Below are 15,070 nucleotides of genomic sequence, written 5' to 3' on the forward strand. Positions count from 1 at the left end.
GAATAAATCCCTAAACTAAAAAGGCATTGCGTTAACAGTAAGATTAGCAACAAGAAAAGTCATTATGTTTAACTGAATATTGTTACAACCATTTAAAGATATACATAGAAATTAAAGCAGGGGTTTTTGTTGAATTACAAATGCAACAAGTGCATAAAAACTTGAACCTGGTACAGAAATGCAACAAATTAAGCAACTTACATCCTATTCAAGCAACTAATCTCTGAAGATTTAATGACAGAGTCATTCTCAAACAAATCAAATGCAGTTCAAAGCGATTCACAAGCACAAGAGACCCTACCCTAAGCTCAGACTTACAGGAAATTAATGGTACTTATATAGTGCTTTTCTACTCATGCACTTTGTACAACATAGCTCATTCAAACAAGCGAATGCGGTATGCATCTCTATAACTATACATTCATACTTCACTGGACACAGCTTGATCTTCAGTATCTTGCCCAAGGATACTAAAGATGGGAGACTGGAGCACCCAACCACCAACCTTGCGATTAGCTGATGACCTGCTCTACCTCCTGAGTTACAGCCATCCCTATTAGTGGCATATTTATCTGATTTTTCTAGAGGTGCCAAACCCAATCTGAACGCCTCAAAAACAGAGACAAAATGTATCTAAATCAGTGGTCTTGATCTGTTCTTCTTAACATACATGACCTGCTACTGCTGCTCATTCTGCTTTTAGCAACAACAATGCATGGTCACGTATCTTTGTTGACCCTAGAGGCTCTATTGATTCAGCTGGCTATATAGTCGTAATGGCTAGGCCAGTCCTATGTCCTACACCCTGAGCACACAGTATGCAGACAGCATCTATACATTATGATGAATGTCTCTTCAGATTCATCATATAATCTTAACCGGGCTTTCTGAAAAATGACTCACTCAGAGAGGTTCAATATTTAATTAAGAGGCAAAATCAGCTGAGTAAAAGTTTTTTAAAGGCTATTGTGCACTTGTCTGAGCGTTTGCTATTCGTGGTTTGTGCACCGCTTGTGCTGACCCTGCATGTCCTTTTCTTCCAGTAAATGTCAACCCCACACATTCTCTCTCACCTTGTCCCAGTTTGAATGACCTACACATGAACCATCCCTTTAGACAGGGATGCAGTAAGCGGCCTCACTCACCGCCACATGCGCAAACACGCTAGTGTCTGAGTTTACAGACACACACCAGTGCATATGTTGGCTCCTTTGCTGCGTTTTCATTTCCAGGAAACCTCAGTCCTTTGCAAAAAGACAAATGGCCACTTATTTAACTGTTACCCCCAAATGAGAAAATATCCCTCTTCTTCACCACATGATGATTTCCCTTCAAAGGTATCCAGTCGACTCGAGTTCAGTCCACATACTCCATTAACTCTGTCTCTCCATCTGTCTTTCTCCCTTTCTGTCCCACTGTTCCTCGTTTACTGTTGCATTTATTCACACAGACATGCACGCACATAAACACATAGACACACGGGCTTAGTGGTTATCCTGTGGGGAGAGGCCTGTGGATCCTATTAGCAACAGCTATGTTCAGAGGCAGTCTACCGTATTTCACTTTGGATTTTGGCCCTGCATCACATTTTTTTAATTTTTCTTTCTCTCACACACACACACACACATGCACACATACACATAGCAACGCAGCAGAAGAATGGTTGTTTGCCACTAATAATAAAAGTAAATGTTTTGATTGGCTCCAAGGCTCCCTTGAAGAGACGCACCATTAAATATGGGAGAAAGCTGGAAGTCATCCTCATCCAGCTCGCAGTACGTTTGCTTATATTTGATGCCAGCGAGAAGCAGGGGCCATGCATCCGCCCCACCTTCAAAGGAGTCAGGCTTTTCATAAAAAGAGGAAACTGGCCTTTTTCCCAAATTCTCAAATTCCTTGACTAATTTTAATGCGTTCTTCTCCAACACAGAGATCTGAGCAACAACCAGATCTCAGAGATAGCTCCTGATGCCTTCCAGGGGCTGCGGTCCCTCAACTCCTTGTAAGTAGCCCCGAGCTGAGCTTGTGCATGAGGAGCCACTGGGCTGTCATATTCTGACTAAAGCGAGTCTGTGTTGTGATTTTGCAGAGTGCTGTATGGAAATAAGATCACCGATCTGCCTAAGGGGGTGTTTGACGGCCTCTACGCATTACAACTTCTGTAAGTGGATTACAAAGACATACACACACACAGACACACACACACAAGATACTCTGCGGGCATATATTCAATACCAGGCACCCTGTACTCCTACTCAGTAAAGAAGTCATAACCTTCAAATAAACTTTGTTCCTATGCATAGTTTTCTAGATGGAATGTATAATGAATGAATACATAAAAAAATTCTGACAAGTTGCTTTTTCCTTCTTCCCTCCCTCCTTTTTTTCTACTTTTCTTTTCTTCCCCCTTCTCTCAGGTTGCTGAATGCCAATAAGATTCACTGCGTTCGTGCCAACGCCTTCCAGGACCTGCAGAATCTCTCGCTGCTATCGCTCTATGACAACAAGATCCAAACCCTCGCCAAGGGCACCTTCACTTCACTACGAGCAATACAGACCCTGTGAGTGAAACACACACACACACTGAAACACACACACGCTGCTGTACACGCTCTGACATATGCTGATCCGTTACCATAAAACATGAGCCAACACAGGAGTTGTTTACTTGCAAGTCTGTGTAATAACACAGGAATGGAATCACGAGGTAGAGAGGTGAGTAAATCTATCATCGTCACAAACACCCAGACACACACACACACAGCTTCTCCAGCTAGATAGAGATCAAAAGCAGCACATCTACCCCACCCAGTCTTTCCACCACTGTTACGGAGACAACACCAATTCATTGAAATTAATGTCTCCTTTTTTCTGTCCTAAGCAACAAGGCAACACAAACACTGCTATCAATGCAGACACCAGACGGGCATCTAAAATATACAGCATAAGGTTTTCTCATTGTCATAGAAACACCTGTTGAGGTTGATAGTGGTGATGATGATGGTGCTATGGCTTGTCTCACCACACATACACACAAACTTAAAACAGCACTGTATTAAAGTGTCTCAAGCTTGTTTTTACACTTGCATTGAAAATACAGGATGGAAGTGCACAATGAGCGTTTCTACCAGTCTCTGGTATCCCCAGACTGGCTACGTAAGCTGGATGCTGCTCGAAGTTAACAACGAAATCAGCTATGGATTGTTTTTCCCGCTACAAAACACTACTCAGAGAGCGCTATTTAGTTCTATTATATGTCTTCCAAAGTGAACAAATGACACAGAAACAGTCTGGTTGGATAATAAATGTGTTTTTCAAGTCTTAATCTTAAATTATTGCTCAGGTATGTGTTTCTGTGGTTCCAGGTGAGAGTCTGTGCCCAAACATGAACATCAGTTTTCATGTATTTATTCCCTTTCTTCTTCTGTCTTTTCCTCTCAACTTTTTTCCAGTCACCTGGCCCAGAACCCATTTATTTGCGACTGTAATCTGAAGTGGCTGGCCGACTACCTGCGCACCAACCCGATCGAGACGAGCGGCGCCCGCTGCGCCAGCCCACGGCGGCTCGCAAACAAACGCATCGGGCAAATAAAGAGCAAGAAGTTCCGCTGCTCTGGTAGGCCGGTGGCTCCGTGTCACTCTGCTGAAATTCATCCCTGCTGGTCTTCTCTATTTCTCAGACAGGCTTTGTTGTTTTTATGCCACTTGTCTCACGCTGCTCCTCGCTGACCTTCTGTCTTTCTCTCTGCTGGGAGTGACTTTTATCCCTCCATGATAGCGCATTCAATGAGCGATCAGTCCCGGCAGAAGGTTTTACTTTGCCTATCATTTGCTGTGCTGCTGCTACTCAATCAATATCTGCCCAGATGAACTTGGGGCCAAGGAGAGAGGGATTGTTTGCTCTTTCTCCACTTTCCCTGCATAATACCACATCGTGAGTCTGGTTTCACATTCAAACCGCAGTGAGCTGAGATCACCAGTCCAGGCTGGTGTTAGGGCTTAGAGTTTCTGCCTGTGCCCACCATTCCCCTGCCCTTTGCCAGTCATAGGCTCCCATCCCTACCAGCCGCTGTCTCCTCTTGCTCTCTTCATTGCTCACTACCCACCGGGCTCATGTTTCCTTCATGGCCCCTTATTCTCTCTCTCCTCTTCATGACACTAGCCAGATTCCACCATTCCCACTCCCTCCACTGTGTGCCCACCATTGTGTGTACACACTTTGCTACGCTGTCTGGCATTCTGACCTGCTGAGGTTTCACACTTCTTTATAGACTCATTTGTTTGACTCGATCTGGTGGAGAAGGGAGTCCATGTGTTTTTTCTCTTTGTTTTTACTTTCTTTTTTTTTTCCTTTTTGACTTTTTCCTTCTTTCTCACCGTCTCCTTCTTTCCCCTCATGTCACCCTTCCTTAGCAACAGCCAAATATTTACCACCTTTTTACATTGTTACTAGTGTCTCCATATTGCCACACAGAGATAGTCCTAGGCTTCTCTGTTTAATTGTCATATACCTTAAATCATGTGTCGTCATATATAAAGTTTATATATGACTGATATGAAGCATAGCAGTGCCAAAGCTATGCAGACCAGACTGGTCTCACTGACATCCGTCCCTCTTTCTTTTCTCCATCACAGCCAAAGAGCAGTACGTCATCCCAGGTGAGTGGCTTGTAAACCTTCACCCCTATCATTGTCGTTCTCTTTTCTCTAATTTTCCACCTGCAGCCATCTACCAGCATCACTTTTCCATTGCTTACTATTCATTTAAACAAAGTTCTCCACAAATTAAAGGAAAAAAATTCAGTTTATTACAGCCCGGGCCTTACTTTTGTATATTTGCAATCATTTCTAAAAATGCTATAATTGAGTCAGAAAGAACAGCAAGCATTCAGATGATCATGCTAGATATGAACATGCAGGTTAGCCAAACTCATGTGGAAGTCTTGTAGGAATCAGTGATTTGCCAATTAAAATTATGTAATTAACAGAAAACAATGCCAAATGTTTGGTGTGGGAAATGTCAATTTTTATGAAAAATCTGAATTTGATTTAGCAACATGCTCTGAAATATCAAAATAAGTCAGCACTTATAACTGTTTTGCATCACCTCTTTTGAAAATAGGCAGTAAGCATTTGGCTGTTGGAGACGGCAATCGCTGTCGGTTTAAAAGCAAAAAGTTTCCCTCCTCTTTCCCGATCTACTATTTCTGCAGGTTATGGCCTCCTTTGTCATTATTCCTGTCTCATAAAGCACATAATGTTTTACTGGTTGATAGATTTGGATAGCAGGGCAGGCCGTGTTGTGCAAAATTTGCTTTGGCATTGTCTTGCTGAAATAAGCAAGGCCTTTCCTAAAGAAGATATTGTCTGGACAACAGTTTTCCCTTCGCTGTTTCAAAAATAACCAAAAAAATAAACCTTGGCAATTTTAAAGTGACAAGTAAAATATGCTGTTTGTTGAGATACTTAAGATAAAAGTGCACACGAGAATACCTAATAGCGCCCAAGAGTTACTGCCCCTATGTGTGAATTTTAATGTGATATATATGTGTGAGAGCATCTGTTTCTTCTCAACTTTGTTTCCCTAACGGTCTCAGCAGATAGTCCAAAGGAAATGTGTCTTTGCTTTGGCATTAGCACAGACAGTCAGTCACAGAGAGGGACAGAAAAGGAGGCCGAGGGAGCGAGACAGAGGGGGAAAGAAAGTGTGTCCTTTCTATCAGTAAAAGCTAAAGAAAATAAAGCCCACCAGAGGACTGAGATTCCTATCGGCGGATGTTTCCGGACCTCTTAACAAGAGCACTTCCAAGAAAATAACCGGGAGGAGCAGTGATGTGTGTCAAAGTCTGCGTGTGTGTATGTGCGTGTGCCTTAGTGGGGTTGCGTATGCTTGGGTGATTCATTGTCTACGCTTGTATATCTGTGTGTACGTGTGTGGAAATTAATGTGTCTTTGTGTGCTAAGTTGAGATAAAGCTTGCACTGGCTTAGAGAACAAATGGGAGTCCTATATAAGCAGAAAGAAGATCAAAGCGGAACGTGATTAATAAGAATTTAACCCTCTCCTGACTGATAACAATTAAAGCTTCCACAATGGAAACACACGTCCAAATCACTGATAGCATGGGAATTCAGTAACTTTGATAATGGGGGCCGAGTTGCAGAGATTTATGAGAACTTCTGCAACTCCAGCGATGAGTCACTTTGCACCTCAGAGAGGGAAAAACCTCATCCCTCTGCCCTCGATTTTCTCTGATTTCGTGTAAATCTGCTGACAGTAAAAGTGTCACCACCACGCACTTGTGACGATGACGATGACTCAGGCTCACGAAATCTCCCCTGGCTCCTCTACATCCTCGAGATCAAAGCTCTGTGCTGTATTTTCATTGCTTCCTCCATCGCAGGAAATGCCTTTTCCTGTGTCTGGCCTAGCGAGGGAAAAGTTCCTTAATGACCAGCATTACCGTGTCTGTCTGCACCCTCCGCTTCGCTGAGCCACTGAGAAGTGACACAGCTCCAGAAAAAATGTTTTTTGCACAGGCAACAAGAGGAAGTGGTTTCTGGGAATTTTTTTTTTGTCACTGTCCAAAGGTATTCTAATAAAGTAAGCAATGAGGTTTTGGGATTAGGTCTTGTTTGGACAGATTTTTGATATTCAACTGTAGGATTTTGTCCTGGTTGTTTGAGGTTTTCCTGCTCATGACTGTGGTCTGGGTGCCCCGTGCGGTTCCACTGACGTCATCGCTAAACCTCAGGCAGAATGGTGCACTGATGTGAGCATGCAAACGGGGAATGGGACACAAAACAAAGCTCTAAAACAAATTCCGGCTTTTTCCCTCTAAATGGAACATATACACACATACGCTCTAAATGCACATATAAATGCATACATACACACACACCGGGGCACAATAGACACTCACAGACAAACACACACTGTTCTAAGTAGCTCCCAGTGCTTTTTCATTATTGAGCAGCCATGATGTAACTTGAAGCACACTTTTTGGCACGTAACATCTATTCATAGACAGAGGAGGTGCAGGAAAACGTCCCACATTCCCCTCGCTGCCTCATTCTCGCTCTATCAGGACAGGCGTCTCTCTGCACGTCCGCCCCTCACCTTTCATTTCTCTTTCGTCTTTCTTCTTTTCCTCCTTTTGCATCTGTTTCCTCTCTCTCCTTTCCTTCAAATCCACCTGTCATTTCCTGTGCCTCTCTCATCCTCCTTTCTTCCTTCATCCTCTGTCCCTTGGGTGGTCTGCTTCAAGCTGGCTGTCCAAATCCTCTCTCTTTTCACCCCAATGCTCCATCACCTCTCTCTAAAGTAACTCACCCATTCATCTTCTCCTATCAATGGTAGGAGGGTTGCAGGATGCTCTATAGGGCACCTAAGGTACCCTAAAGTAGGGAAGTCTCCTCTTCGGTCACAACAGGACAAACTGCTGACACACAGCTGCTGAGGGGGCGCATGCGTGACTGCGAACATCATGGGATTGAAGGCACTTGTGCTGGTTTGGAAGAATGACTCGTGTTATATGTTGTGCCGTAACAATATCTATCTTTTCTCCTGTTCAGGCACAGAGGACAGCCATCTGAACAATGCATGTAACAGTGATCCAGTCTGTCCTCCCAAGTGCCGCTGTGAGTCGAATGTTGTGGACTGCTCCAACCTTAAGCTCACCAAAATCCCCGAGCACATACCCGCATCCACCACCGAACTGTAAGCAAACAAGAAAAAAAAGTATTTGAAGAATCTGTTGTGCGCTGAAGTTGTAGACGAATCAAATTTTAAAACTCACAGTGAATATCTAAAGAGAATTTGAATGGATTTTTCCGTCTGAATGATTAAACCTTTCAATCTTATTCCCACTAGCCGCCTTAACAACAATGAGATTACAACTCTAGAAGCAACTGGAGCTTTTAAGAACCTTTCCCAGCTGAAGAAAATGTAAGTAGAAATCCTCTTACCTTTCAGCAGTCACTCTCTAAAGAGTAAGTGCTGCTTTTAATTCTCCGACATGCTTTCTTTCTCCCCCCACAAACACACAGTAACCTCAGCAACAACAAGATCACAGAGATTGAGGATGGGGCATTTGAAGGCGCGTCCTCTGTCAATGAGCTTCACCTCACAGCCAATCAGATGGACTCGGTTCGAAGTGGGATGTTCCGTGGCCTTGAGGGACTGCGAATGTTGTGAGTCACAACCCCATACTTGTCCATATTTGGAAAAGTTTCTGATGTTTTTTTTTTATTAATGTGTATTTCTTTTGTCATCAGGATGTTGAGAAACAACAAGATCAGCTGTATCCACAATGACAGCTTCACAGGGCTTCACAACGTCCGTCTGTTGTCTCTGTATGACAACCAGCTGACCACAATCACACCCGGAGCCTTCGACACCCTCCAGACTCTGTCCACTCTGTAAGATCCTGCCACACTCACACGCCTAGCTTTAATTTTAGGTTTTATTGCTCTCACAGTCTGTTTTATTCTCACTCTCTCCCAGTAACTTACTGGCCAACTCTTTCAACTGTGACTGTCGGCTGGCCTGGCTAGGTGATTGGCTGAGGAGCAGGAAGATTGTAACAGGTAACCCTCGCTGCCAGCGTCCTGCCTTCCTGAAGGAGATCCCGCTCCAGGATGTGGCTCTGCCTGACTTCCGCTGTGAGGAAGGTAGGCTGCTTTGAGTGCTTTACTTCACGTTATACCACAGCTCCCGTGTAAGTGGAGTCTTTTCCCTCCTTGAAAAGAGAAAAGCATCTTAAATAGGATATGTTAATCCTTCTCTGTGTTTGAAACTAACCTGGGTGTGACTGATGAAGATTTTAACCCATAGTATGTTATAAAGACGAGCTGTTTAAAGTTTCTGAGATAATCTCAAATAATGGCCACTGCTGTGTGAGTCTTTTGTTTACTGAATAGATTGATACTCAGCAGTTCCTAAGCTGCTGATCAATGAAATGCTGAGTGGAGCTATTGAGCTGTTTGCCTTATTGATCAGTCACCCTGTTTGCACCTGAATGATTGTTAGACCTGTCTTCAGGCTTTAGGCAGCTTTCATTCTTTGCCTTTGCTGGTCAATACTACATTAGCGAGTCTCCTTTCTCTTTCTGTCCTTTAATTTTTGTTTTTGTGCTTTTCACATCCTTTACTTCTTCCTTCTTTATTTTCTCAATGCCTTGTCAGGTTTAATTTATTGTGATGCTGTGCTGTCTTTCGGTTTGCTTTCTATTTTTACTCTATCTAAAGTTTGGGGGTTTTTTGGTCAGAAAAAACAGCTATTTTTTTGGCTTGTTTCCATTTACGTCTGCCCTCATGGTCATGTTTTCTTTGTCTTCCTCTCTCATATCTCTCTTCTTTTATCCCAGGCCAAGAGGAGACAAGCTGTGTGCCTCGGCCCCAGTGTCCCAGTGAATGTACATGCTTGGAGACCGTGGTGCGCTGCAGTAACAAGCACCTTCACACACTGCCCAAAGGCATCCCCAGGAATGTGACGGAACTGTGAGTTCTTTGGAATTAATTGCTCCAATTGCATTTATATTTATCAGGTATTATTTTCGCCTCATCTTTCCTTAAAAGCAAGGAAGATCATTAAAAAAAACGTAAAGTGGACTTTATGAGCCTCTAAAAAAGATAAGTGTTAACAGCAGGGGCAAAGAAAACACATCGCGTCACTTAGGGAATAGGAAAGGAGTCAATAAACCCTGTAGTTATTCTCTCAGACATTCTTCTTCTATGTTCCTCACAGCCTTCAGGGCTAGCACTGATGTCACTCTCACACTCAGAGCCAAGGATTAGTGTGTGTGTTTGTGTGTGTGTGAATATTTGTGTGAGGGCCAAAAGCCTGTCCACAGGAGCATAGGGGAGCAACAGGACATTTTAATGAGCAGTTTTCAATGGAAAGGGGAGGAAATGGAATAGGTCTGGAACTTTCCAATAATGCTTAAAGTGGTTCAGACCAACTCAGGCACACACACACACACACACACGCTGTGCGAGCCTTAAGGCCTGTCATTGTCCCAGCAGGTGTGACCAGGTGTACCCCTCTGTTCTGGGCTTTCATCTTGTCATCTGGAGAGTTTGCTACTCCATCATTATCCCAAGTGTCCTCAGCACCGTCATTACCTATCATTACCACTGAACCCAAAGGCCTCCTAACTACCCACCTCCCCGCACCCACGCACCCTGTGCTTCCCACCCTGTGTACAGTCAAGAACAATAGCAGGAGCCTGCAGCTCTGCTCAGAAGGACCAGGCCCTAAATCAGCCATTTATCAAAGTGACACACCACTAGTAGGACTTTGTGTTGGTAATCAGGAGGGTGGTTGTGTGCCTTGTATACATCACTCACTTGCATAGCCCACATAAACACAAGGGTTTGTACATCACTTTAAAAGTGCCGGGTCACATTTAGGAATTGTTGTTAAACTGGAAAATCAGAAAAAAGCAAATTCACTGAAAGTAACACATTTGTCTTCTTTTCTTAGTCACTCTTTCACAGTAGAAGTGATTCTTAGCCCAGTATCTGTGTGAAATGGGACTACTTAAACAGCATGTCTGTGGAATGCTTGCTATGCTTGACTTCTAGTCTTGACAAGCAACATTGTTTTAAAACCTTGTAAGCAGATATCCGTACATGAATATGCAGAATCTGACACCAGAAGCTTTCTGGTTTTCATTTGTAGACTGATTGAAGTTCTAACTTTTTTTAACAATCCTGTTTGAGCAGGCTGTGATGCAGTTAAATAGTGTGTAGAAGAGTAAAACAGGGATTGCACAGTAATCATCAGCTACTGATAATGATTTCTCTTTTATTCATTTTTTCACTATCCCAATATTCTGGTTACTGTGGATCCTCCATAAAATTCACCTCCAGAAGCTAGGGCAGCACAGTAGCCAACTGGTTACCAGAGCCATGAGTGGATCAGTTGAATCTTAGATTGAAAATACATTAAGAAATAGTGCTGGTAAATATTTTCAGTCTGCTGTTGCTGTTCTATCTTTCAATGATAGCACCTGCTGGTTCATTACAAACCTATTTGTGTCTGTCTGTCCAGGTATCTAGATGGAAACCAGTTCAGTGTTGTTCCAAAGGAACTGTCTGCCTTCAAATACCTACAGCTGGTGTAAGTTTTTTGTCTGTGTACATCTTCAATTACAAGGTCTATATCCAGGATGTCAAACTTGTATTACACCGTGGGCCACATACAGCTCACTTTGATGTTAAGCCTTTGTGTTTACCTGCACATTTAATCCCTGAGATATATTAATGCAATAAAAAGAAGTGCAATTTCAAGTATGTCAGTTTTTCTACAACACAAAGAAATGTTGCTTAAGAATGACTCTTTGAGCCTAAAGTCTAAGAAACAGCTTTATAAAATTACAGCAAAAGATCTGGTAGCTCATTGCCTAGACTGTTGTGTAATTATAAAACAGAAAGTTCTTGTTAATTCACAGAAAATATCCCGTTTATTATGTCTTTTTTCACAGAAAGAAAGACCTTTACTGTCATTTAATTGATTATCTATTGTTTAATTACTTTGGTGTAGTATAAAAAGGTGGGGGGGAGGTCTTTATCGGTTCTTACAGTCCAAAATTCATGCCAAAATTCTTGTTCCTAAGTCATCCAGTGGGCCAGATTGGAGTCTTTGCCGGGCCAATTCTGGCCTCCGGACCTTATGTTTGACACCCCTAGTGTTCATCAGTACAGTGAATGGTTTCCTTTTTTACGTTTCAGAGACCTGAGCAACAACAAGATAAACTCTCTGACCAACTCATCCTTCGCTAACATGAGTCAGCTTACCACTCTGTAAGTCTTAACCAGCCTTGACTGTCATTTTAATTTATCTGCAGCTAGAAAAGTTTTGTTTTAATTCTACCTAAATGTGACACTTGTGACGATCTTACTTTGCAGAATTCTGAGCTATAACTCGCTGCGCTGTATCCCCAAAATGGCTTTCAGTGGACTGCACTCACTTCGACTGCTGTGAGTTCATTTTCATATTTCAGATGAATTGCATGCAGGTACTATTTGTGTTATATATGTGCTTTTTTTTCAAATACAGAATGTATACTGCCTGTGCTATGAGAGTGTTTCACTTTTTTCCTCATGAAAAATCAAATGTTTCTTTGGTGTCACATCATTTCAGGACAGTGTTCATTCTGCTCACTGAGAACATTTGAAGTCATTTTGACAGAAGTGTTCTAAAACAAGACAGGACTTACTTTCAGGCTAAATGAGTTATTAAGGAGGATATTTTTGCAGCCTGCACTGACTACAGAGATGGTGCAAGCAGATGCTGAGAATGTTTGATTGACTCCAGAGGAATGAAACACAGTCTAAACAGTTATGACAGCTTATGAATACACACACAGACACACACAGACACACACATAAACTCCGACCTATTTTCTCTGTTTAGATGGCAGCTGTGGGGGGAAATAGCAGTGTTATTCCAGCTCCCACTCCTAACCACCTCCTCTTCAGACTTCTGCCCAGTCTGCTTGTTCACCTCCAAGTGCCCCGAGCTCATCACTGCTGCACCATCAGGGCCAAACACATGCTCCCACATCCCACTGTACAAAATCACCCTGACTCTGATTGCCGGAGAATGTTTGCCCCGCTAGCTGTAATGGTTTTGACTTTGCCTCTGGGCTTTTATGAAGTTATGAAGTCTTTGATTGTGCACTCTCAGTGACCATGGGCTCCCTGCGGATGAATCGGTCTGCTAAATAACTGAGATGTAGATCGTAAATGCATTCGACAGATAGATGACGAAATGAAACCAGTCTTTGGAAGCGCACAGCAGCTCGAAGCCTCAAGCTTTAACTCGAATGTACAGTTTACTTTTGCAAAGGGAGAAACTGAGACCAGGCCCAGCAGCACTCCTTATGAGATTATGCGCGCACGCCAATGCCTATTTGTGTGTCTGCGTGTGTGTGTCTGTGTGATGCCCGTATATGCATAGTCTAAATGTTTGTCATCTACTGGCTTGGTGCCTGTTAGTATGTGTGTGGGAGTGCAGTTATCAGCCTTCCATGTGTGCTCATAGCAGGCACACTTTTTATTAGTGACAACAAAGCTTCAACAAAGCCTCTTTTTACGGTGGGATTCGACTAAAGCCCCCGATCATTACGAGACACAAAGCGTAAGAGCCCTTTTAGTGTAGAATGAGAGTGAAGCTCGGCCATCATTAGCTGATGCCGCCGTCGCTACGCCAGGCGTAGAGCTTTGATCTCTAATGAAGCTGTGTGTCCGTTATTTCTGCTGTTACTCACTCACGCCACCTTTACTTCTGAAATTCCCCTGAACAAGTATGCTAGACGCCATGTGAGGCCCTCCCTCAGTGCCACCAACACGTACACACACACCACACAGGCTCAGAACTATATACAATAACACACATATATACACACAGACTGTCTGGGCTACCTTATTGTCTTACTCAGACGGGAGTCCAAGTGAAGCAGAAAACTTTGATGTCTTTACTGCCCGTGTGATCAATCATAAGCCTCCCATTAAATGTCAATTGGAGCTGTGGCATTTCTTTCTTTGCTTAGAAATACAGTGGGGGGTGCAGCAAATCTCGAGCGACAATGAGCTCAGTTTAATAGTTTAAACTTTCAGACTCCACAAAAAGTTCAGAGTTCAAAGTTGGAAGCTTCATGGAAACCACAATGAGATGCCAAAAGCGCCGCGCTCATGTGCAGTCGCGCACGCCGAGGTGCCAGAGCCTTTATAAAGCTGCACCTTTGGCTTTACACAGCAGTAAAAGAGGAGAAGAATCATTAACGCTCACTTCTTCAAACAAACCAGGGGTCTGAGGCTGGCATGGATGTGGTGTGATTGCAAGCGGCACTGTGTGAGTGTGCACGCACGTGTGTGTGTGTGTTTGTATGGTGGTTGTGGTTTAAGCTGCAGATTAATACGCTTCTAATTGGCCTGCTGAGTATTAGGTGTGAGGTGAGTGAGCTGAGACAGCGCCAGGGTGTGGCCCGCAGGGGTTTGAGTAGCAACCTGTAAGAAATTAATGTGATATGAAAGAAAAGAGAAGGAAAAAAAACAATGAATGTAAAGCTTTCAACAAAAACAAAACAGACATGTGGCTCACAGAACCAGACTTCCCACACTCTGTGTAGACATAAGCCATCGAATTGTCAATCAGTTTCATTCTGGGAATCGGGCTGCAGATAAGTTGGCATAAGCAACGTGAATTGACAGAATGATATACAGCCGTAGCAAAGAAAAGTCAAAAAGAGAGAATGTTAGCAGGAGCGCAGATCAAGTTTCTTCCTGGAGACTCCATGGCTCCTTTTTTCCCATGAGATCTTTCCCTGACTGGCACACTGCTGCTGGCTTTACGCCCTCGGTATCCTCCGACTACCACAACCCACCTACGCGCTCTACACTAATAAGCATTCTCCATGGCACACAGGCCAATTAGCGTGTTGTCTCAGGCAGGTTGCACTGTATATTTTTCCTCTAGTATTTAGTATTCTTACACTGACCAACTTCCCTCTCCGCATCCTTTCCTCTGACTCTTCCGCAGTTTCACCGTGATTGACAAGTCCAACAAAGAAGGCAGTTTACTTTCAGAGTCTGTTTATACATCAGTTCTCTTCATCCAGGCATAGAGAGCAGATGTGTCATGTACTGTTATTGTGGACTGAGCTGTGGTAACATTAGCTTGCGGTCAGCTGAGGTTTAGAGGTGGTAATGACCTGACGGATTACAATGACCATCAATCATGTAGCCATTAAGCCATGTAGGCTTGTCAACCTTGGTAGCAGTAGCAGTCTGAGAACAAGGAAAATAACAGTAGATTCAAAATAATGCAAAAACACACCAGGATTAATATTAATGCATGTGCCCAAATATACAAGCACATAATTGTTCCTCGTTGTCTGCACACACACTTACACTGTCCTGCATGTGGTACAGCTCTCTTTAACCCCCCAACTCTATACCCCTGTTGGCCCTGCCAGCCAGACGCGCATAGAAACTTGACACCAGCCTTTTCCAGACGTACAGAGCCTCGTATCTTTGCCAGCTGCACATGGCTCTACCAGAAA

At 43.3% G+C, this 15,070-nt stretch overlaps 1 protein-coding gene across 5 annotated transcripts in view; it reads left to right on the forward strand.

Moving 5' to 3' along the window:
• The window catches only part of LOC120715044 (slit homolog 1 protein-like), an 82,331-nt gene that overhangs the window by 59,176 nt on the left and 8,085 nt on the right, over nucleotides 1-15,070 (forward strand). For 3 of the 5 annotated variants that reach the window (XM_040001781.1, XM_040001783.1, XM_040001785.1), the window contains 14 exons: nucleotides 1,931-2,002; nucleotides 2,090-2,161; nucleotides 2,418-2,561; nucleotides 3,453-3,616; nucleotides 4,636-4,659; nucleotides 7,575-7,719; nucleotides 7,873-7,947; nucleotides 8,049-8,192; nucleotides 8,277-8,420; nucleotides 8,506-8,672; nucleotides 9,368-9,500; nucleotides 11,056-11,124; nucleotides 11,736-11,807; nucleotides 11,913-11,984. In XM_040001781.1, coding sequence (XP_039857715.1) covers nucleotides 1,931-2,002; nucleotides 2,090-2,161; nucleotides 2,418-2,561; nucleotides 3,453-3,616; nucleotides 4,636-4,659; nucleotides 7,575-7,719; nucleotides 7,873-7,947; nucleotides 8,049-8,192; nucleotides 8,277-8,420; nucleotides 8,506-8,672; nucleotides 9,368-9,500; nucleotides 11,056-11,124; nucleotides 11,736-11,807; nucleotides 11,913-11,984 — 1,497 coding nt within the window. The remainder of the gene's footprint in view (nucleotides 1-1,930; nucleotides 2,003-2,089; nucleotides 2,162-2,417; nucleotides 2,562-3,452; nucleotides 3,617-4,635; nucleotides 4,660-7,574; nucleotides 7,720-7,872; nucleotides 7,948-8,048; nucleotides 8,193-8,276; nucleotides 8,421-8,505; nucleotides 8,673-9,367; nucleotides 9,501-11,055; nucleotides 11,125-11,735; nucleotides 11,808-11,912; nucleotides 11,985-15,070) is intronic. The other 2 variants (XM_040001782.1, XM_040001784.1) reach the window with 1 other exon arrangement.

This window comes from Simochromis diagramma, unplaced genomic scaffold, assembly GCF_900408965.1.
Source record: "Simochromis diagramma unplaced genomic scaffold, fSimDia1.1 OVJJ01000421.1, whole genome shotgun sequence".
Classification (NCBI taxonomy): Eukaryota; Metazoa; Chordata; class Actinopteri; order Cichliformes; family Cichlidae; genus Simochromis; species Simochromis diagramma.